General features: G+C 37.4%; 1 protein-coding gene across 2 annotated transcripts in view; it reads left to right on the top strand.

Moving 5' to 3' along the window:
- The first annotated feature begins 246 nt into the window (after positions 1-246).
- SLC35B3 (solute carrier family 35 member B3) overlaps positions 247-23,780 on the top strand; it is a 36,738-nt gene continuing 13,204 nt past the window's right edge. Inside the window, exons 1-9 of one of the 2 annotated variants that reach the window (XR_007508975.1) lie at positions 247-475; positions 5,038-5,316; positions 6,662-6,783; positions 8,706-8,860; positions 10,849-10,956; positions 15,672-15,769; positions 18,581-18,673; positions 19,081-19,192; positions 23,508-23,577. Coding sequence is in view for 1 of the 2 variants with exons in the window: in XM_049824097.1 (XP_049680054.1) it covers positions 5,116-5,316; positions 6,662-6,783; positions 8,706-8,860; positions 10,849-10,956; positions 15,672-15,769; positions 18,581-18,673; positions 19,081-19,192; positions 23,508-23,577 (959 nt within the window). In the remaining variant the exon portion in view is untranslated. The remainder of the gene's footprint in view (positions 476-5,037; positions 5,317-6,661; positions 6,784-8,705; positions 8,861-10,848; positions 10,957-15,671; positions 15,770-18,580; positions 18,674-19,080; positions 19,193-23,507; positions 23,578-23,780) is intronic. The other variant, XM_049824097.1, reaches the window with a different exon arrangement.

Here is a 23,780-nt window from a genome sequence, read left to right as displayed (position 1 = left end):
GGCTCCTGCCGCCCGGGACAGCTTCTCCACACCGGGAGACGGGCCCTCCGGTTGTGTTTCGGCGGGGCGGAGCGCGCAGCGGAGTTATCCCCTACACCCCACCCGCCTTGGGGGACCCGCTGCGAAACACCTCGGCGGCCCCAGCTGGGAGCGGGCAGCCCCGCCCCGCCCAGGTGGGCGGTTCCTAATTAGGAGGCCCCGCCCCTAGCGGGGCTGAGGCGGGGGCCGGAGACCGTCGCTGCTCGTTTCAGGTCGAGTAGCGGAACGTCGAGCTGGGCGGTGCTTTCTCGATGCGCTCGATGCTCGCGCCGACCCCTGGCATCCCCGCCGCTACTTCCGGCGGCGAGCGAGGCTGGCGGGAGCGAGTGAGGGGAGCGGGACGGGCGCAGCGGCGGCGGCGGGCGGAGGAGGACGACGGTCGGCCGCTGCCGCCGTGCCCCTCCTCCCCCGCGCCCCCTCCTCCCCCGCCACACAGGTACGGGACGGGGACGGGCTGCTCCTCCTCCCCCTCGCACCGGGGGCGAGCGGGAGGAGGCGGGGTCGCTTCCTGGGGAGCGCCGCCCGGCGCCGGGGGGTGGGGGGGGGGAAGCCGGCCATGGGCGCGACGGTGAGGAGCGCGGGGGGCCGGGGGAGGCCGGTTTTGGGTGGCCCGAGGAGGCGCTGGGCCCGGCGGGCCCCGAAGCAACGACACTTTCCCTTCCCCGGTGGGAGCGGCGAGCGAACGGCGGCCTCTCTTGGCTCGACGGCCTCTGTCCCGGCCCTGCCCGGGGCAGCTGGCGGGTGCTCGGGTAAAGCCACGTCCGTCCGGGCCTCGGGGCGTGGCGTGGGCCGGCCCCCGGCTGCTCGGTTGGCGGAGGGCTGGGCGCAGGCCAGCGAGCAGGAAGGAGGCTTCGGGGATCGTGCGGGTCCCTGTCCCCCTTCCCTCCTTTGCCTGCGGGGCAGGAGGGGTCAGGACGAGGTACCACCAAGCGAAGGATCTGCTCGGGCTGCCGACAGGCGTACGTTTGCGTCCCGGTAGCCCGGAGGGTGCCTGTTAGGTACCAGCTGCCGTCCTGCCACCGAGCGTTGGCGGAATTGGCTCCGAAGGAAATGGGTCTTGGCCGGGGCCAGCGGGGAATTTGCCTTGCGTGGCTCATGCGAGCGATTTTTCTGAGAGTGCCGAGATGCTAGTTTCTGCCTTACTGATGTTTTTAATGGATGTTCTTCAGGCTTTAAAAAAAAAAAGCCTCAGCGCCTTCATAATGGGTTTTTTTCTATGCTTGGTGTACAAGTCGTTAACTTTCTGAAGGCCAAAGAAACGCTGTGTTTCTAGTTACTTGTTCAGTTGCTTTTTTCATGTAATAATCACTGTATTTTACTTGTGTGCTAGGTTAAAGTCTTGCTCTGCATGGGACTTTTTGTTCCTGCCCCTTTGAAAAAAAAGTCTTTGATTTAAAGAATGTGTTTATGTTTTTACACAGAGGAGGAAAAAAAGGAGGGGAATATGCTACTTTATACTCATCAGGACAGCTCTTAAGCCACTTGACTCTTCTTAAAACAGATTCTTGCTTGCATGTTTGCTCAAAAAGTGAACCAGTTGCTTGAAGGGATTTTGTGTGAACAGGATGAATAGCATTTTTGATACTTAGAAAATAACAGTTTGAGAAGTCACAGTGGACTTCAGAAGAGTTCTGTCACTGTTGGTAATGAAATTACTTGGTGGAGAGTGTTTCAAATGGATACATACATTTACAGTTTCTTCAGTTCTTAAATAATGTTCCTTGAAATGTTTCTTGAAAGTGGTAATTTTTTCGTTTCCTTTGGAACATAATAGGGAAAAAAACAATTACTATGCATCATCCTCTTTTGGATGGCCTTGGGCATGACTAGAGCTATCAGTGTTGTTTCTTACTATTTTAGTGGTAGACTCAGTAATTTGCAAGAAATTAAATGGACAGATTGTAAAAACTGATGGTGTTCCTGAGGAAATATTTTGAATATAAATAGTTGAAAATCAGAAAAATTGTGTTAATTGTGGTGTGGGTTAACACCATTAGGCAGCTGAACATTACACAGCTGCTTGCCCACTTTCCCCCCCACCCCCAGAGGGATAGGGGAAGAGGACAGGAAGAGTAAAAGCAAGAAAACTTATGGGTTGAGATAAAAATTGTTTAAGAAGTGGAGGAAAAGTAGAGAGAGACAGAAAACAAAACAGGTGACATAAAGGCAATCACTCCTCCCACTGGTAGAAGGCAGACTAGCCAGTTCCTGAGCAAAAGATGGCTAACCTCCCTCAACCCCCTCCTCTCGCTTTTTATTGCTGAGCATGATGCTTTATAGCATAGAATATCTCTGGTTATTTCAGGTCATCTGTCTGGTTGTGACCCCTCCCACCCTCTTGCACAAACCCCAGTCTATTCACTGCGGGGGGCAGAGGGAGAAACAGAAAAGGGCTTGATGCTGTGCAAGCTCTGCTCAGCAATAGCTGAAACATTAGTGTGTTATCAGCATTGTTGTGGTCACAAATCTAAAACGCAGCACCATACAGGCTGCTATGAAGAAAATAAACTCCATCCCAGCCAGACCCGATACGTAAATACACTTGTTATTGTTTCTTCTTCCCTCTACTTCTGATTGTAACACAGGAATTACACAAATAATACCTAAATTAGTGGCCAGAGTGGAAAATATAGGTACGAAACTGCATTATACAATTCACTCCATTTTGGACTCTTGAAGCACACATGACTGTACATGGCTGTGTCTTCTGCTGGGCATACATCGTTTTTTGTCTTTCAGCTTAGATGAAAAATGAGGCTCCCATTACTTCTGCATCTGTTGTTCCTGCTAAGAAAGTGTGACATTAACAAATGCTGTGTGCCTTTTAAGAGGAAGTGTACACTGGACAGGAAAGAGCTGAACAGGCCGCAGTGAAAATACAAGTTCAGCTAAGAAGTCAGCAATGGATAAATTGATTTCTAAATACATTCTTTCCTTCGTGGTGACTTGCTCCTTGGGCTTGAACTTGGAAGTCTTAACTTTGCATGCAGTTCTTCTGGGAAGAGTAGCAATTCATATCCTGGTTTAGTGACCAAGTAAGGATCACTGAGTGTCTTCTACAGGAACCTTTATTCTGCTTTCCATAGTGGTGGAACACTAAACACAGGACTAAAGGGGACTGCTCAGTCATCATACCCAATCTTAACAGCGCTGCATAACTGCTTTCATAAACTTCACCTTAAACAGAGTTCAGTTGTTCCTTCTTTTATTTTGAGGCTGCTCTAGAATACAGATAGTCTAGGGATGAAAAGGTAGTTTCTAGTAAAGTTTGTTCATGATCACTTCATGCCCATTTGCTCTTACTCTACTGTCCTTAAAATTAGAATGATTCTTCCTCCTTAGTGGTAACCCCTGTGATACTTTTATTGAAAGCAAGTCTATTTTCTTTTCATCAGGGTTTTGGTAGGCTAGACAAGTTACGCTTTCATCTTATTTTGGTTCATAAGATGGGCAATCTGTTCCTCGAGCCTGATTACCTCTTTTGCAGTTCTTGAATCTGTCTTTGAGGGTTATCAGAACTCTGTATGATATTGTACATGAAGGCTCACTAGTGCCTCATTGCATGACATCGGTACTTTTCTGTTTTTACTGAAAAGAGTGTACTTAAACTTTTTCCATTCTTTTTTTTTTATGGCTACCTCATTTTGGGATTAGCTAACAATCCGCAAGGGTAAGCTTTCTACCTCTCACTTTTGGTTTTCAACTGAAGAGCTCTGAATTTAAACACAAATAATTATTATAGTCCTTAAACTCCTGTTACAGTCCCCGAGGTATTATTTCAGAACTTTAATAGCAGTCTTGTTCCAACTTGATAGTAGGTTGTATCAAAAAAGGTAACATAACCACATTGCAAGTTTTATATTAATCCTTCATTTTTCAGCTAAACATGTAATTTCTTATATTGCATACTAAATTACCATTGTCCATGAAGATTACATTTACTACATTATTGCATGATCTAGCTTTTTTATACTAGCACATTTTCCATGTAAAAACAGTGGGAAAAGCATTTTTTATACACGTATGATGTGAAGAAATATTTTTGACCTGTGGAAAACAAACTGAGTAGTTGAGACAAACCAAATTTAATTACTGACTGCTCGCTGAACTAGGTGCTGACCTACACTTAAAAATCTTGGGACAACTGACTGACCAGTGTGTTTTATCTTGAGACTGAAAAGAAAAAAAAAAAGCCTCAAACATCATACTCTCTGCTGAGCTGGAGAAAAGAATTATTTGCTTCTCAATCTACTAAGCTGATAAAGTCCTTCTCCAGGCTTCAGTTATCAATTTTTTTCCCCCATTACATGTGGAAATGGCTGCCTGTGATTAATATTAAAAAGATTGCCATACCACAGACCTCATCAGATAACCAATCTAATTTCTGAGACTGGCTTCTTAATCTTGTTTCCATCTTCATGTTCTTTTCCTCAGAAGTGTTTGAGAAATAGTGAGTAAATGTGAGAATGAGGAGATAACTTCTTCCAGTTCAACACTTCTGACCAATCATAGGCTCAAACCTGTAGTTAGTTTTTAGTAAGACTTCCCATCTAGTGGACTAGTCTGGTATATTTCACTGTGAAATGAAGTAACATAGACAGAACTGCAGAGCTTCAATACCAGTTCTTTCATTGTGATTTGATCATGGGAATCACTTGTCTCCCAAGCAGTCAGTCCTGTAAGTACTGACATAAAAGGGCTAGTTTGAGCTATTATGAAACTGAAGCTGGTTTTCTACTGCTAATGTTTTGGGGTTTGTTTTGTAGACTGTAGGAATACCACCTCCCACATGAAGCAAAAGTGCTTTCACAAAGTGTTGGCCTCTGATATTAACTGATGTTAACTTTGGACATCAGAAAAGATAAATAAAATTTGTGAATTAAAAATAATCCAACAAAACTTAAAACTTTATATTTTCCATATCAATGTCACATTTGTTTACTGTTATTGTTGGAAGGCTGTATGTTATATCTTATCTGACTTCAGCATTTCTTTCAGCTTTCAGACAGAGGACACACAGAAAGAGAAGAGCAGAAAGAAGATAACAATAGCACCGAATGCAACGAACTAGGAATCATGGATCTGAAATTTACTTCATCAAGAAAATACATTTCCATCAGTGTACCTTCCAAATCTCAAACTATGTCTCCTCATATCAAATCAGTAGATGATGTTGTAGTTCTTGGCATGAATCTCAGCAGATTTAACAAACCTACTCAATTTTTCATCTGTGTTTCTGGAGTTTTTATGTTTTATCTAATCTATGGATATTTACAGGTAAACACTATGAACTTGTCTTGGGCCAATTCTTCCTACCCCTTTTCTTTTTCAATAGCATAATAATATTGTATGTATTTAATATGTATAGGCATTTAAAATAGAAACTGATTGCAAAGTCAAGCTTTTAGAAGTGAAGAGCAGTAAGTAATTGTATAATGTAAGATTCCATTATAGTTCATGTGCCTATAACGTTTGGTTCAGTTAGACTTTCATAACTTGATCTTTTACTTCTATGTGCAAGATATACCTTTCTGTATTGTTTTGAATGTGTATTTTTTAAATGTGATTTCATAGTCTTCTGAAAACAAACAAATTGTAGAACCATACAGACTGACATGTAAGTCTTCACTGGTGTTGAAACCTTTAGGATCTCCTTGAGTTCTGTGAGTGCCATACACTAATAGTAGCCTATTGTTCTGTCTGCTGTTCCCTTCAGGACAGAGCTGAAACATGTGCTATGGTTGGTTGTTAAGCAGAAGCATAATGTTTATGCAGTTTTAGTTAAACATTTCTCTTCCTGCTAACCTTTTCTCTTTTAGCTTGAGCAGCTACATTTCTGTTCCTTTTTAAAATTTTTTTTAGGTTCAATGAGTCTTCTCAATAAAGCAGTGATTTAAAAAGTTAATGATTAAAAATCACCATGTTTCCAATGCAATTCTCAGCTGTTTTTGAAAAGTTTGTTAAAGTTACTTCCAAAGAGTTATTGGTAATTGAAAGCAGAATCTCAAAAAGGAAAATATTAGGTAGCCTTTTGTTTCTATAACTGACACATCTACATAATTCTATATGCAGTGCATGTATTTTTCCACAAAAAATTGCTCTGGTTTTGGATGTTCTGCAGCGTGCAAATTTATGAAATCACAAATGATGTTTAATGTAGGCACTCAAAATATTAGGTGCCCATTCCTGAGAGATGAAAATTAGCAGTAAATATGTCTGTCAGAGAAAGTTTGCATTTAATTTGTTGTGAGCAATTTATACATTCTGCATAAAAACAGTCTACTGAAGTAAATGAACTGAAAACCAACTGAAAAGCAGTCAGGAAACCGTCTGTAATTTGAGATAAATATTAATGCATCAAGTATATTCCCTTGATGAATCTATCCATTAATTTCAGTGGATTTACACTAGCAGTAAATTTTCTCATTGCATTTTAGAGAACCTAAATTGTCTTTTTCAATACTTTGCAAGTTGTGTGTGTATGGCAGGTAAATTTTAGTTAATAACCAGCAGCTGCAAAGGCTGGATTTGGATGTACATGAAGAAAAAAAATCTGTTGATTTTGTTTTGAGTTAATATTTTGGTGTATGTATGTGACCTTGGTGGGTTTTTGTTTTTATAGGAATTGATATTTTCAGTGGAAGGTTTTAAACCTTTTGGTTGGTACCTCACTTTAGTGCAGTTTGGATTTTATTCCATTTTTGGACTAATAGAATTGCAGTTGATTCAGGACAAAAGGAGAAGGTATGTGTTTTTCCAAGCATTTTACCCACTGTCCATCAAACTAGAAGCATTTTATATTTATGGTAAATTTAACTTCTGTTGTTTGAATGTGAATACTGTGAGGCATTGGTAGCAGTTACATAGTTAAAATAATGTGAATTTATTGCACAATAATAGAAAATGTTTTATAAGCTCCTGCTTAGATTTCAGACGTGTAAGTAGTCTTGTTGACTCTACTGTCACTCTGTCGCGCTTACAGAGCATATTCTATCCATAAGGTAGCTGATACAGACTGACTCATCTATGTGTTACTTGGGATTGTCATGTCTAGAACAGGGTCAACTGCACTTCACAGCACTTGAAACCATCTGTCACTGAATACCTTTCCCTCTCAAACCTTGGCACCTCCTCAGCAAGAGGTTCCTCTAACGTGCTATGCATCACGGAGAGTGTCAGAGGTCTGCTCTCTGTTTGCCATATGGCTGTGTAGGTTTGCTTCAAAGGATGTGCTTGGGTTTTGCATTTTTCATTTAAGTTAGCACTCCTAACACCCTGCCATAAAATTATTCTCACTGCGGTTGACCAAGGAGATTGTTGCTGTCTTGAATCCCGTGGATAATGGGATAGTTTGCTCTGACTCAGTGTGGCCATTCTATGGCTTCCTGTATATTGAGGCCCTCTGGAAGCTTGGATAGAGGCTGTCATGGTGTACATGAATCTTAAAATTGCTTTGAAGCATTATGTCTTAGTTGACCATAACTAGTTTTCCTTACCTGTAGTCAACGTTGGCTGATTTTGCATATGCTGATTTTAGGTGATAGAATTCTTTTTTTAGCCAAATAATGTAAATTGGATAAATCATTCTTTTTTTATTGTGAGCACTGACAGCTTATATTTCAAGTTATCTAACATTTTGAGATGCATCAGATAATATTGCGTAGTTACCTTTTGGGTGTTCTGTAACTAGTATTTAGGTTTTGATTACCAAATAGTTGCTAATGCTTACAGAGCATGACCCTGTAAGTGAGTTATGTTGGAAATGTAGATCTTAAATATATTTTACATTTTATTTTCTATAACCTAAGCATCTTCTTGTAGACAAAAAAAAAAATAATCTATTTTCTGATTTTTGTGCAGAAATCTGTTTCTTAAATTTTAAATTTTTTTGCATGCCTCAGAGTATGCCTACATCACATAATGAGTTACAGATAAGACAGAGTTACAGCAAGATATCTCCTTATGTTGCTTAATGTGGCTCTGACTATGTGTAAAAAATAGCTGAACATATGCACAACAGTAATTGTAAAAAATCACTTCAGAAAGTGAGCATAGCGATTCCTAAAAATTACTGTTGGGTCATCTGCTGTCAGGTGATAAGTTCATGAAATTGCAAACAATACATCTGAAAATGTTCAACAAGCTCCTCCATTCATGATATCTGAATCACTTCTCTTAGTTCTGCTGACTTTTATAAAACAATGGTATTTTTTTCAACTTTCTTCATTCCAAAATATGTAAATGTTCATGTGAAAACTTCACCAAAAAAATTGACACAGTGACCATGACAGGTCTAAGATTCAGGATATCTTGGTATACCATTCTTTTGTGTTTCCTTTGACAAATAACCTGAAGCCTTTGTCTTGATTCTTCTGTAAATAATACACCTTCTCAGAAGGAGGTTAAAGAATTACTGCTTGAATACTTCATGAGCCATGAAGTCCTTATTGTCTTGTATTTGAGTACTGTTTATTAGCAGTAATTGAAAGAAATGAAATTTGAAATCAGTCATTTATGTGAGCTTTTAAATTTCTATTTCGGAATGAAATTCAGTGAGAAAGATGGCCAAGTTGTATTACAAACATATTCCTTTATCTAAACTTTCCAAGCTAAATCTCCTCTAGATGAGTCTGTAATACCAAGATGCATATGTTTATATTTTATAGAATTCCTGGCAAAACCTACATGATAATAGCGTTTTTAACAGTGGGAACTATGGGTTTGTCAAATACCTCTTTAGGATATCTGAATTACCCTACTCAAGTCATCTTCAAGTGCTGTAAGCTGATTCCAGTTATGATAGGCGGGGTTTTTATACAAGGTAAGTGTTAGTCTTGCTATTAGATAATTTCTTTTGTTGTTTCATTGGGAGGCAGTTGTGTATGGAATCCTGTACTTTGTTAAATTCTGCTGAGGCTCTTGGATAGACAGGGACAGGTAGCATTTTTCCTATAGGAGAAGGAATGGGAATTTCTGAAGCATCTTCTCAGAAAATGTACAAATACAATTAGATGAACAGAAAATGTGGGGAAAAGGAAGTTGTATAGGTCACTTGCAAATCTTCATTTCTGTGCAGGCTTTCTTAATTTTTAAGTAATATAACTTTTTTCCCTAAACCAAATCAGTTCATAAATGAAACCTTTTCAATAGTGGAATGGAAAACTTGAAATGGAAAACAAAAAAAATCCAGCCATGATTCCCAAAGAATACCCTACTCTTCTTGCTTGAAAAGCTTGCTTCCTAAATTCCTAATTAAAATTCCTAAATTTTGAATAAAAGTTTAATCAGATATACATCTGACTTTACATATCTTTGACTAGCCCTAAAGTCATAGTTCATATTCCAAGAACATAAAAAGGGGTCTGGAGAACTGTTGGAGCAGCAGAGGAATGCACATAAGTCGACCCAATATGAGTGATAGAAGTGATTCAACTTTATTTGCACGGATAGCTCATATTTATACAGTTTGCGATAATTATGCCTACTAGTCCTAATATGATTGGTACATTGCTAATGTTTATTCATTACTAAAACACACCCACATGTGGTTGGCAGCTACGCGTGTTCAGTAACTTTCTCATGAGAACTTCTTCAAAAGTTACTTGTGAAGTTATGCCAAGGTCACACCGTTCCTGTCTTTCTCCTGATAACAGCGAGACCAGCTGTTGTTTTTCTCCCAATATCAGTAAAGCCAGCTATTTTCAGCCAAGGCCCAGTCTTGTTGCTCAAACTGACATTCTTTCACACAGAACTCTGCTCGCACAACTTTTCCACAGGCCCATGTCCTTTTTCAGCAAGCCACTTCCCAACAGAGAACAACAGAAAGACTATAGTTAAGTGAAGAAACATACTTCAGTATTTCTGGATTTAGAAGACTTAAGTATATTATAGAAGTTCAATACACAAGGATTCATTAAGTCATTAAAGCTCTGCATGGGCAAGTGTTATGGAACAGAATCTAGAATGTTATATTTCTGGTTTTGTAGTTAATTCTGGTCTTCTAGTTGCAATAGAAAGCTGAACTTTCAGAGGAGGTTACAAGTTTACATATGTCAATGCACGCACAGTATTTACCTTTTATTAGTAGTTATTTTGTATCATTTTAATGCAGAGACTGGTATTCCTTTAAAGCTTTGTGAAACTTTATGTTGTGTTGTAGTAGTATTGTATTCTCAGAAGCTGTGATTTATTTTTATTATTATTATTAAAAATTCAGTTAAAATTCTCAATTTAAAAAAGTTCCCTTGGAAGCTTATATTGAAAGTACAGCTTCTGGGAAATGAGTATATTATTTCAAACAAGACATACTAACTCCTGCCTTTTCATTTCCCTAGTCTCTTCATTTTTTCTACCCCCCTCCACATCCTGTGTCTCCCAAACTAAAAGACAATGTAGGGTTCCAAAAGTACGCAAATAATCTGTTAGTGTTTGGGAATGACTTCTCTCTAATCAATAAAGGCAGCCAAAATGTCTTGCATGAGGGAAAAATCTTAAGAAAACATCTAGGCTGTCCTGAAGTTGCTGAGATGTATTTTGTCAGGGAGGATGTGCTTTATGTCATTAGGAGTAAAATGAAAACTGACCACAAGAATTAGATATTATCTGTTAAGATCTTCTTCCATGTTAGTAACTGCTGTTGTAGAAGAAATTAATTCCTGTCATGAAAGGCCAGAGCATCGAGTCTTCTGCTTAAGTAAAAGAATGACATTGGAACAGTTTTTCCTTTGCTTTCTAATCTGCTAAACAGGATAAATGTTAAATTCTGAGTGTGTTAACAGTCCATTCATGTTGTTTGTATTGCTTTTGTAGGAAAACGTTATAATATTGCAGATGTGTCTGCTGCCCTATGTATGAGTCTTGGATTAATATGGTTTACTTTAGCTGACAGCACAGTTGCACCAAACTTCAACTTGACAGGTAAAGATAAATTACATGTTATAGTTTAACAAAATGCTTGGGTTTTTCCTACAATAAGTGTTCTGTAGAAATTCTGAGAGTTCTTGGTGGAGTGCCTTCAGGTATCGTACGGAAAATGCAGGTTTCATTGTAGCTTTGCACTAGTAGAACTATATCTGTGGCAGAAGAGGCCTTTATTCTGTTAGTTTTCAGGTTCTTAAATTTTCTGGAAATTCCACCCTTTAGGTTGAAATGTCTTATGCTTGTTCTCAAGAAACACTTAACTTCCCAGTAGATATGTTAAAATAAATGTGATAAAATTTGGTTTGATTTTAAAACTTCAAAAGTTTAGTTGTCTTTTCTAAAAGATCTTATGTCTTTTTCCATTTCAGAACCATTTACTTTATATTAATTCACGGTCTCACTCAGATTTGCTGTAATTCTTAGTTGGAGTGCCCACATTCTAACTTTTCTATACTGTGTAAAATCAGAATCAAAGAAAAGATTTAACCTGCTTGGGTTTAAAAACTTCATTGAATTTCTTTCTCAAATGACAAGGGAGAATTCGTTATTCATAAAATCCATGCTATTTACTTGGCCAGTGTTTGGATTAATACCAAACCTTGAAAACCTTTTGAATATTCAACTTTTAATGTATTCTTCTTTTGAAATTCTGAGATTAGTTACAACAACTGTTATGACAGACGTTCAGTGTGAAAACTTTATTTCTTAATAGTGAAGGCACTGATTTAAAAGTTTTGTTCCTAAAAGTAATGATAAAGTCTCGATTTTACGGAAAAGACTTTTTGTCCCCACAAAGTATGATTTCATCTAGTGTTAGTACTGATCAATTCGTGATGTCTAAACTATATATATCTTGTGCTTTGATCATAAATTAATTCTCATGCCTTTTAATGTAATTTTAGTGCTACTGGCAGTGGAAGAAATCAGAAAAATATGTGAATTATGTAAACTGCTGTGCATTTAATGTGTTTGTGTGGTATCACTGGGTGGCTACATGAAAAAAAAACCCACCATTTTGAGTACAGTATGATGTTGGTAAGCATGTAATGATATGCTAGTGTTTCTGATGTATAGATTATGTTAACCATTACAGCTATTTTTTACTATAGGCTCTAAGTGCATTCACATGTTAATATATTCCTTTTGTAAAATTTGAATGGTTTTAAATATGTGCTATCACTTAATTCTGAAAAGATTGGGAAAGTTGATTCTTCAACTGTATGGGATAAGCTAAAGTGCAGCAAATGTAGTGAAGTCCTGACGCCCTCAAAGATCTGCAAAACACAAGATAAAAATATTTTAAATGTCTTCAGAGAATAAACAGGGCTGTGTTTCATTTATTTTTAACACTTCAAGTCTGTATATATTGAAGCTTCAAGCACTACCATTTGGAGGAAGTTGGTTCTGTGAAAACAGAATATAGAACTAGAATTCAAAAGTCTGTATCTCTCCTTAGGAAGGTGATTCAAAATTCTCCTGCTCACCTTCTAAGAAGGTTCTTTCTGTTTTTCTCTGTTCCCTCTTGCCTGTTTTGTTTCATTCCCATGTCACTTAATTTAACCAGAAGAAATTTTTCATGTGGGAAAGGTGGAGTGTTTCCATTTCTTGGATTAATTAGGAGACAGATGGACCCTTCCTTCAAGAAATGTACTGATTTTTGGTATTGCAGAAATATGTAGCTGCCAAAGTGTAAAACCAGTGATAAGAATTATTAAAAACTTTGCTTACTTTGCAAAATGGTATATTCTTCTGAATAATGACACTTTTCTTGATATAAATCACAGAATAAGAACTGAAAGCAGAGAGGCAGAATTTAATTTTGTATGTTCATAGAGGATCTTCAGAGAAATAAAGTATTTAAGGATATTAAAACTTTCAAAACCATAAGCAGCAAACTAAATGTTAAAAATCAGAATTACTGTTTTCTAAAGTTGCAGTGTTATGTTACTGCTTATGTACTGCCCCATAACTTCCTGAGTTCGTTCCAGTGATTTATGCACATTTTACGTAGAACTGTTTCCATGCAAACTAGTATGAGTCTAGCATGATTTCACAGAACTTCTGCTAACTTGATAAGAAGAAAGCCATTTACGTTTCACAGTTCCAAGAGCAAAACTGTGCTGTGAGGTTAAACAAAACACATAGTCTTTGTTTTCTGATGCAAATGCAAATACTAAAAATGGAGCATGAAGAGATGTAAAATACTATCTGGATGAACAATTTTGCAAGTCTGTTTTGGGGTTTTGGGGTTGGGTTTTTTCCTTTTTTCCTGCTATTGAAATCTAATCTCAGTATTGCTTGACCAAAATAGGAATCTACACAGATTTTGTTTACACATGAAAGAGGTCAGCCAACAAAACAGAAACAATCTTCTGCCAGAACAGGTACATATTTGTAGCTAAGGAAGAGATATACGAGATATACTTTTCAAGATGGGAGTTGGTGCCAAGAGCTCAAAGCATCTCCTAGCATTATCAAATTGGAGAGGTAGTGGTAGATATCCTAAACCACTGTGAATAATAGATACAGGACTTCCAAAAGAGAAACCAGAAGAGAAGCGTGTGCAGGAGGAGACAGTCATGAAATATTGGTGCTATGGGAACTTCTGCTGTTCTGGCATTACAGGTGCAAGTGGAAATTAACTATCTTCAGTGAAGACAGTAAAAATATCAATTGCATGCAAATTCTTCCACCCTAGACTGGTTGTACCAGTGCAGTTTAGTCTTTTGTAGACCGAGGTGTTTTGTCCTTAGCTTCACTGTTGTTAAGATGATATTACTTGGTTAGCTACCTGTGCCTTCTAATCTTATGTATGGCAGGCTTCTAAAATGTGGAGTATTAAAGAGGTCTTAATGGTCAGGTAAACTCCAAATGACTCACTCATCTAACATAACACGTTTTTGTGGTGGGGATTGCAAGTGTGAGAATGTATTGTTGAGGATACGTAAATATCCAATAGCTTATAAATGTATAAGCAGTGTTAATATTTAATGACTTCAAGCATCACATTAATAGTGTAAAATACAAAGTAATGTAGTGTTTCAGTCAAGTCTGTTGATGCAAGAACTCCAGGTTTAATTTCTTTTGGAACTAATTTAGGATCAGTACTTCCAATCATTTTTACTCATGCTTTGCATACTACATAATGTTACTGGTCTCATTCATGTGCAGCACTATCACAATGAGTGGAACAATTCTCTTCCTACTCCAAACTGTGTATGTACATACTATTAGCACTTGTCTTGTCCCTACATTTCTCCTTTCCTTGTGCACTTGCACTTCAGATTCCAGGCAACCTTTTCATTTCAGTCCAGTGTTGAACCCGTGCATTTGTCCAGTGATGTGCCTGGGCCATTAAGCACTGCTGCAAAAAGCATGGTAGGGAACACAGATGGAGACCTGCTCAGTCAACTTTACAGAAGTGATCTGTAGCAAGACTATTGCTGAGCTAGAGGTGGTGTTATACCTTTGGACCAGAGCTGAAGCCATGTAGTTAATATATCTATACTGTGGTCTTTAGCATAACTAATATTTTTCAGGTTATCATGTCATTTCCAATGCCTGATAACTTAGAATAATGAAGAGTCTTTTTCTGTTGCTTCAGTTGCATAAGTCTAGCCTGGGAAAGGAAATGGTTCCTAAACTAAAAATGCTGGTTTGGAAGCTCACTTATATCCAGAAGTTTGCCAAGGAGGTGCCACCTTAAACTTCATTGGTCTTAAAACAGTTAAATCTTTCAATTCTGAAAGCTCCTAGGTGCTGGGATTTTTTTTTTCCCCTGTGTCAGGAGCTTATACTCCATTTGGTCTATCAGAATGCCTTTTTTGAGGCCTCTAATTATTACATAAGAACATAATATTAAGAAGACATAACACTGTTTGTTTCTAGTCTTCCATTCCTCGTTCTTCCCTGACACGATATCTTAAGGAACCAAGACTAGAGCACACAGTAAACATGATTTTGATGACTAATACCTTCTGTAATGTATACTTAGAAAAAGTGGTAATTCGACCTGTGTGCATCACTAAATGCAACAGTTGCTACAGTTGTAAAAGAATTGAAGTTTGGAGGTTGGGAAATGAATTGAGTGGCATGGATAAAGAGTTATTAATTTTTGTTGTTGGAAAGCTTATTACATTATTGACTGTGTAGTGACTTTGTTGTGAACAAATATGGTAACCTAAAACCACGGGTTTTGTACCTGAACAGTAGTTTTTTAAAACTAGTATTTCAGTAATGAAAGATTTCCACTGTGAATCCTCTTGCATATGTTTTACCATTACATCTAACATTTCTATTTGCATTTGTCAGGAAAAAATAATTTAGGATTAACTACTCAAAAGAGTACGTTCTTTGGTTATTTATCTTCATTAAAAATACCTAAATAAATTCAATTTACATTCTTTCACTCTTGTTACTATGAAAACCACAGCTGGCTTCTTTATAGCAATGTCCAGATGTTCCTATCAAGCTTAGAGACACACAGTGCTCAGGGGTTAACTGGTGGAGGGAGTGGGGGTGGACGCTGCTTTATAATGGTATAATGAAATAGTTTTGCTGACATTTAGAATACGGGGCGGGGGGGGGGGGGGTATTATTTTTCTACTCCTGAGATTATTTATTTTTTTCAGGGGAAGTACAGAGTGGGTTTTTTGTCACTACTCTGCTGATAAATATTCTGAATAGGTTTTTGTTTGTTTTTCTTATATTAGGTGTGGTCCTAATATCCCTTGCCCTCTGCGCAGATGCAGTTATAGGAAATGTACAGGAAAAAGCTATGAAGTTGCACAATGGTTCTAATTCAGAAATGGTAAATACCAGATTTGCAATTTTAAAAGAACATGTTCTATCACAGACAAGGCATACAATGACAAAACATGAAACTTAATCAGCTTTTCTTTTGCATATGTAAAGAGCTCTTGGTGTGCTGTTCCTGGGGCGCTTTATTTGTTTGTTTGGGGACTTTTGCTGGTTTTTTTGTTTTTTAACCTTTCAAGGGTGCTGCTTTCTGTGTGCAACTTCAAATGTACATTGCAGCTACAGAAACACTCATTTCTAGTAACAATATCTTTGTCTACCCTGCAGGCCTGAAATCAATAGGGTGTTTTCTGTATGATCATGCACTTAAACCCTGAAAAATATATACTGTTCTTCTGGTATAGATGAACATGTGTTTACATGGAGCACAATGCTTTTCTTACTTGCTAGGCTTCTAATTCTAGAGTGTGCTAGCATTTGAGAGGGAGTTTTTTTTGAAGCTTTTGAAATCCGTAAAACTCTGACTTTCAGAATGGGTGAATATGTGTGCTCCTGATTCAGTGAAATACAAAATTTTGAAAAAGTCTTGCTTGCTATTTTTTATATACATATTTGGAACACAGATTCATGGTCTGACTTTTTTTTCTTTTTAGACAAAACTTATGTTTGAATTTGGCATCTTTTTCTCTAAAGTCAAGTAAATACAAGAAAATCTTTTCTTATAACAAACATTATTTGAATATGCCATAAGTAAAAAAATTGAAATTTAATTTGCATATTTGACATTTAACTAAAAAATCCAGTTTCTCATTTATGAGAATAGCTTCATAAATGGAGAATAAATTACTTAGAAGGAAGCTTCCTTTAAGGCTGAAAGTGATTTAGGTTGGCTCAAGAGTTTGAGCTGCAAGTTTCTAGAATGTGGAAGAATATACCTGAACACTGTCACTGTATTCTTGTTTTTATTTTTGTACTTTTTCTTGGTGTTCAGTGTTGACTGCTGCTGGAGGCAGAGATTTTGGCTACATGGACCTCACCTGACCCAGTGCAGCCTTCTGTAGCTGTAATCTCTGAAATCCAAAACAAAGTATAATCTGTAACTCTTGTCCACTTTGCGTCTTGCCAACAGTCATCTGCCAGTTGTTAACTGCCTTACTTATGAAGCTCCTATTATCTCCAGAACTTTGCTTTTTATTCTGTGTTAGCCTAACAAATGTAGGTCTTCGTATTGTATACTCATACTACTTGTAGAGAATCACTGTAGTGAATAAGGATATAAAGGTTTTGTTTGAGGCCTAGAGATTACACTTCAGGATTTTGTTCAGAGAATTCAGTGCAGAAATACAAGCGGAATTTCAGAAATCATTTTTCTAGGCTTGAGCCTGTGGGTAAAAATTTAAGACATCTTCTGAATCAGAGATCGTGCTTAATGGACAGTGATCTGGAAATAAAATTCAATAATAAAAGAACCTGTCATCCACAGGATCTCTGTTTTGTTGCCAAATTTGGAACTTGCCCTGGATTAAGCAATTATGAAAACAGAAAAAGATGTCTTGCAGCTGAAATAGTAAACACGGCTCTTGAAGGTTATACCTGATTTTGCTTTGTGTGTGATTCTAAGAAAGTGACTTAGATCACACTGCCTAACAAGGAACTAGCAATGTGGTGCTTGTTTCTGGTTGTGCAAAGTGAGGTCTTTGGGTAGTTTGGAAGAAAAGTTGGATGCAGAGGCAAATGAAGGACTAGAGATGAACTTTTGTGTATATAAACACTAAAATAAGAGCTCTGAAGATCAGGTGGTGGGTTTTTAAGAATTTGAAAGCAGTTCTGCTCTTGAAATATATATTCACTGTCCTTTATTGTAGAGCAGTGATGTGTTCTGTTGTCTCATTGTATTGTTACCAATTGTTAATAATTTAGCAAATAATTGGGATAGTATAACACAAACTATTCATGAAACCTGTGTCAAAAGAAGTAGACCTGTAATTGACACTGAGTTTTTAAAGTGTAGGAGATCAGAGTGTTCTAGCTAGTAATGTGTAGAATAGTTCAGCTCACTGTCTCCCTTTTTCACAAGAAAAGGCCACTAAGTGTTGGCCAAACAGCTGAATGCTTCCCACTGCATGGGAGGATGGATGGATGGGCAGTTCCAGCTTCTATGGTTGCCTCTACATGGGAAATAATAGGATGAAGATTTGTTTGTTGCTGGATGAAGAGTCTTTTGTTGCTGTATGAAGCTATGAATTAAATAAGAGTACAGGCAAAATTAAGAGCTTACCTGTTTGCTTGAGTATAGTCTGTTCTGAGTACTGAACTTAGGCCAGAACTGGTCATATTTGAAAATCTTGTATTTTACAACCGTAATGCAGGTGCGCCATGTACATGAACTGAAGTGACATAGATGAAACTTATGTGACACTTTTGGCAGCTCGTGATGATTACATGCTACCCTTTGCACATTTAATGTAATATGGCTCTTTATTGTGCAGGATAAGTAGCAGAAACCAAAATACATTTAACGTATTATTCAAACTATTAAATTACATAGTTGTGTGAAGTTTTAATTGGGCTCCAAAATCCTGAATTTAAAGGATTTACCACAGTCAGCATTGACCTTGGGATATTATTAACTGACTAGCTTACAAAACTACTTTTATGTAGTTGTGGGTAGGAAGAATGTCTCTAACAATTACTTTTCACTGTACATCAGCTATTATAGAAATCCTAGTAAAAATATCTTCAAACACTGCAAATTCAACTCTGAGAAGTTGAACATATTAATAGGACCAAGCATTTGAAAGCATTTAATTTTGTCCTCTTGTAAAGTATCATCTGGTAATTATTTTCTCTTAAACTATTCTAGGTTTTGTATTCCTATTCAATAGGTTTCGTGTATATTTTGTTTGGATTAACATGCACTAGTGGATTAAGCCCTGCAGTAACATTTTGCTCAAAGGTAGGTGTAAAGATTGCCTTTTTTCTATGGAGAACCTCATTGGAAAACATTGCTCTGTATGCTTTAGAAAATCTCACCACTTCTCTAAAGTTGTATTTTTGTCACGTAAACCATTTAACTTGTATAATTCATATATTAAGCAAGTTGCTACAGTCTTTGATGTATAAGATAGGGTAATATTTTAAAAACTAAAATAAAATCACAGGACCAGACTTATAATCTTATGATTTCATTATTATTTTTCCATTATTTAACTAAAATTAAATGAGGATCTTTCCATGAATGCATTGTTGAACAGCTTATTATTTCTCAAGCAGTTGATTAAAGTCTGTAGTTTTATGTCATTTTGCAATACCTCAGGGTTTGTTTTACATTTTCCTAACAGGCTTTTTTTGTTGTTGTTGCAGCATCCACTTCAGACTTACGGTTATGCATTCCTTTTCTCCCTGACTGGGTATTTTGGCATATCCTTTGTTCTAGCTTTGATTAAAATCTTTGGTGCCCTTCTGGCTGTAACAGGTATGAACAAATGATATCTTTACTGCTTTTGGTATAAAAACATAAAGTAGTCCTATCCTATTATATGCTATTATATTTGTTTCTGTTCTTTGTGCTGACTGATTGTGGCTTGTGTAGCATGGATCTTCACCAGTAGTGTGTGTCTGAGATCTTCCTGGTTCTTTCTGTGCCACAGTTTCAACCCTGAAGAGCCTGTTAAGTAATCTTGTGCATATAACCTGTGCTGTGTTTTAATGCAGAAACAATGCTGTTCTAAACAGAGGAATTGCAATGGAAATGTATAGCAAGGTGTAAGGAAAAGACAGGTATTATCTGAAATATAGAAGGAAAAGTAAGGATGTTCCAGTAAGGCATAGCAGGCAGTGTCGTAGTCTCTAAGCGCAGAATTTCTGGAGATTTCCAACAAATGGTATTGTAGAAAAAGCATGAAGAACTCCCCCCGAAGCTTCTGAATGTCCATACACTCTCATTGTTATAGCAGTGTTAAATACGCACTTCAATCTCAGTTCAGTAAGAACTTAAGTGGAACAAATGCTGACTTTTGTGATGGTCTTCTCAGTTCTTTTTATTAAACTGAAGGGAATAAAGGATGTGTGTTAGTTTTGGAAGCCAGGATTTGAACTAAATAAACTTCTGGTGGGCTGTGTAACAGCTGCTGAATTATCTTTAAATTGCAACCCATATATACACGGGACAGGTGCAAGCCTGTTGTTAATGACAGAAGCAGACTCTGTCTAGTCTTTCAGATCTTCTTCTAGACTTCCGATATAATTGTCCCACAAAAAATGGAAGCAGTCATGTTTTCTGTTAAATGCTTAGTACAGCTTATGACTGTATCAACCATGTCAGAAGAAACAAATGTAAAGAACTCTTGAGTAATACGTTGAGAAGATTTGGGCCACTCACTGGTGTATCTGCCAGTCACACGTGAATGTGGAACAATGTAAGTCCCTAAAGTATGTCAAAAGTTACAGGAATCCATTCCAGGCGAAGAAAGTCACCAAATACCATCTTGTCTGTTCCTGTGATAGTACATGCACAAATAAAAAGTTTCTGTCACATGGTGTTTTCACCTAATAATATAATAATTTCCTAGCAATAAATGCAAGTCAGACCTATCTGTGCTGACATGCTCCAGGTATATGTCCAGGTGGATGAGGAAAATGAGGACACGAAGCAAGAGGCAATTGCAACCATTAGGGATTTTCAACCTTTAGAGATAGTCAGGCTTGACTGTTATCCCCTATGCAACTGGACATATTCTTCGTGTTGAGTAATCAGTCATCTGGAAAAATCATATGGAGAGACTGAAATCTTACTAGCTGAGACTGGCGCTCTGAATAAGGGAGTCACTGAGAACAATGAGTCTCAGCACTGTACTGGGAGGTAATGTCATCTGGTTAGGCTTGGCCTTCAGTAATGCATTGGCTGATGTGTGCCTTAGAAACAATGAAAAGTATTAAAACTAAACAAATTATGTGTGGAAGGACAACTGTATGGCTTCAGAGAAGGAAGTGTGTTCAGAGCCTATTGATACTTTGTCTGCCTGAGATCCTTAATGGAAGAAGCATTATAGAATCTGATTAAATCAAAGGAATTACTAGTAAGACAGACGCAACAAGAAATTGTGGTTCAGAAATTATTTGTACTAGTTCATTGTGGCTTGCATCTGTATTTATGAGGCTGTGGCATATTTTAGTACATGGCATTACATGGGTGAGGCAAAGCTAGCTACAGCCAAATGACAACTGTATTACAAGTGAATGCTTTTAACCTGTATTATTATGAGTTTGTAAAAGTCAAGTGACTGAAGTGTTTACATATCAGAATATTCTCAACTGTTGGAATAAGGGGAAATGACTGCTGTTCATTTTAACAGCAGTTAATTGTAATGTTAACATTTTTTATGTATATAACAACGCTAAAGGAAAAGTCTGACACTTGATCATTTTTCATCATTTTCCTGTACACCTGTTTTCAGGCTGTCCCTAGAATTATTACTCTTTACTATATGCAACTGCTATAGAATGTAAAATTGTTTGTCTGTAGAAAATGGTTGCTTCCGAACTTAAAATGTAACTTGAGTGTATTTTTCAAAAGTCAACCATTGCCCATTTAGCTTCTTCTATCATTTCTATAGTAGTTACAGTAGTCTATCAAGAACAGTTACACCAGGCTCGTTCCTTCTTCAGGTTACCTTTTCTTAAACTGCAAACATGAGTCACAAGGGCCTTGGGGGGAAGTGTAGCAAGATGCCATGGAGCTACCTTCCTCTGTTCCCTCTACCCCTAAAAGCTGCTTTCCATCAGGTGATGCTCTACTTCATTCGCAGTAGTGGAGAAGAAAATATAGACAATTGTCTTCTGACCGGAGAACTGCATGTTCTGCTTTCCTGTTAATTATTTCTCTGCAGCACTTCTGTTTCATGTTTGTTTTTAACAAAGTTCAGTACATCTCCTGGCTGGAAATTGGCCTAGATGACTGCCTTGTTTCATGTATTAAAATAGATTTTTTTAAAAAAAAAAAGTCTTACTGTGCTAAAAAATGTTTTAAAATGCTGTGGAATAGCAAACCCTTCCCAGGTTTTCTTATGCCTGACCTTGACAATCCTAACACTTGAGCCCTTTCTGTCTTGCCTGTAGCAATGTGAAAATGTTTATTGTGCCTTGGAAGAATACCGCATTCATTACTGTCCCTCCCACCCCCCATCCACCCTCCCCCTTCTTGGAGGGGAGTGGGGTGAAAGAGTTTAATGAAAATTGTATTTCTATTAGCAGAATGAGAAATTATCAGACTTAATTGGGAAAAAGAAGAAAAGGCACTTAATTTAGAAGGAAATGGTTACATAAATATTTTAATTAATAACTGATTTGAAAGAACAGAAATAATCGTAATTAGAAAAACTGAAGTAATTTAACCATTTTTTAAATTATTCATCTGTAAACTGTTTTCTAATTAAAACTCAATTTTCTTTTTCATTCCCCTTTAATTTTTCATGTAATAGAAAATAATTTCATTTGATGCTCCTAGATTTCTTAAAATGTAAGGAAAATTGTTACTAAAAAGTTGAGATTGGAGCAGATGAAGCAATGGTGAAGGTTGTTTCCTCCACTACAAAACATGCTTTTAAGTAAATATTTGTTTGTGGGGGAGGGTTGGGGAGAATGAAGCTTGCTTTACTAGCCATAAACAGCATGAAAGTACATCAGAAGTCATTGGTCGCTTTTGTCAGTATGTTACAGTAAGACTAATGTGGATGTAGTTATACAAGTAAGGCTTTCCAGTATGGTGTAGTAAAAAGTACTTCATGGTAAGCAAAATATTTTCTGTTAATAAAAAACATAGTTTTCTTTAGGTGCAGACAATTGTACTAAGGTCTTTAAGTGAGAAGCCTGCACTGTCATACCAAATATCACCTTCTCAGGCCCTTAACCTCCATAGCTAAACTTGTGTGCCTGGCTGCGTTGTTACTTTTTTTCTTAAACATTTTCTGTAACTTTTACTCACTTACTGATTTTGTTTCAGTGATAAACCATGCAAGTTTCCCAGTACACAATTTGGTAGCAACACTGTATTCTTGTACATAGCAGATAGGATTGTAATTGTTCAAATAATTGTTGGCACTATAGTTCACTTGAGAGTAACCCAAACAGATAGTTTACTTCCATTTTGGTAACAGGATTGTGTTCTCAACTCTTCTTACTACCTTGATTCTTTCTAGTGATAAGATCACATGTAGAAGGTCTCTTAATGGTTTTGATGAAAACTTCCTAATGCAGTCGTTGAAGTCGGACATCCTTGGTCTCTTAGGTTTCTAACCAAAACTGCATTTCTCTGCACTGTTAGGTAACAAGATGATTATCCCATTCCACTTAAAAATAAAGCCCAAAACACCATTGAACTGTAATAACAAGAGGTGGAAATGGCAAGAGATTTGGTATATCCAAACAGTGATATCACTTTTTTCTGCTTTAACAGATTAGTTTATACCATCAGTTACTTGCAAGGATTGTTTGTTGCTTTAAGGTATTGTGAATTTATTAAATAGCAAGTCTTGTTCTGGAAGTTTCTCTGCTGCAGATACTATGGCTGGAGCTGATACTACCGACGCAGTGTACTTGTTTCAAACAGCGTATGGTTCTAGTGCTGTTTTGTACTGGACTGCTGCTTTTGCAGTCTGTGTTTGCACCAAGGATGATCATCATTTTAGCCAGATACCTAATTATGTAATGAGGTTATGTACTAATATTGAAACCTATATTATGTTCTTTTGCTGTAACTGAATTCTTAAGTAAATATTTGTTTTCCTCTGCAGTAACAACAGGAAGAAAAGCAATGACCATTGTGCTTTCTTTTTTGTTTTTTGCAAAGCCATTCACATTACAGTAAGTATTTATAGTTTTAAATGAGTTTTTATATATTTTATAAAAAATCATGGTCTTGATCATGGAAATATAACAACAGTAATTAATCATATTCAGGCTTTAATGCTTTTCATTTCGTATCTTCTACAAATGTTGGCAATCTGCTGTAAATATTGACTGGCTGCTTGATGCTAATCATGCTAGAGAAAATAGTTTCCATTTTT

The sequence above is a fragment of the Accipiter gentilis genome, chromosome 20 (assembly GCF_929443795.1).
Source record: "Accipiter gentilis chromosome 20, bAccGen1.1, whole genome shotgun sequence".
In the NCBI taxonomy this organism is placed as follows: Eukaryota; Metazoa; Chordata; class Aves; order Accipitriformes; family Accipitridae; genus Astur; species Astur gentilis.
Note: the sequence above shows the minus strand (reverse complement) of the source record. Positions and strands in the feature narration are given on the sequence as shown.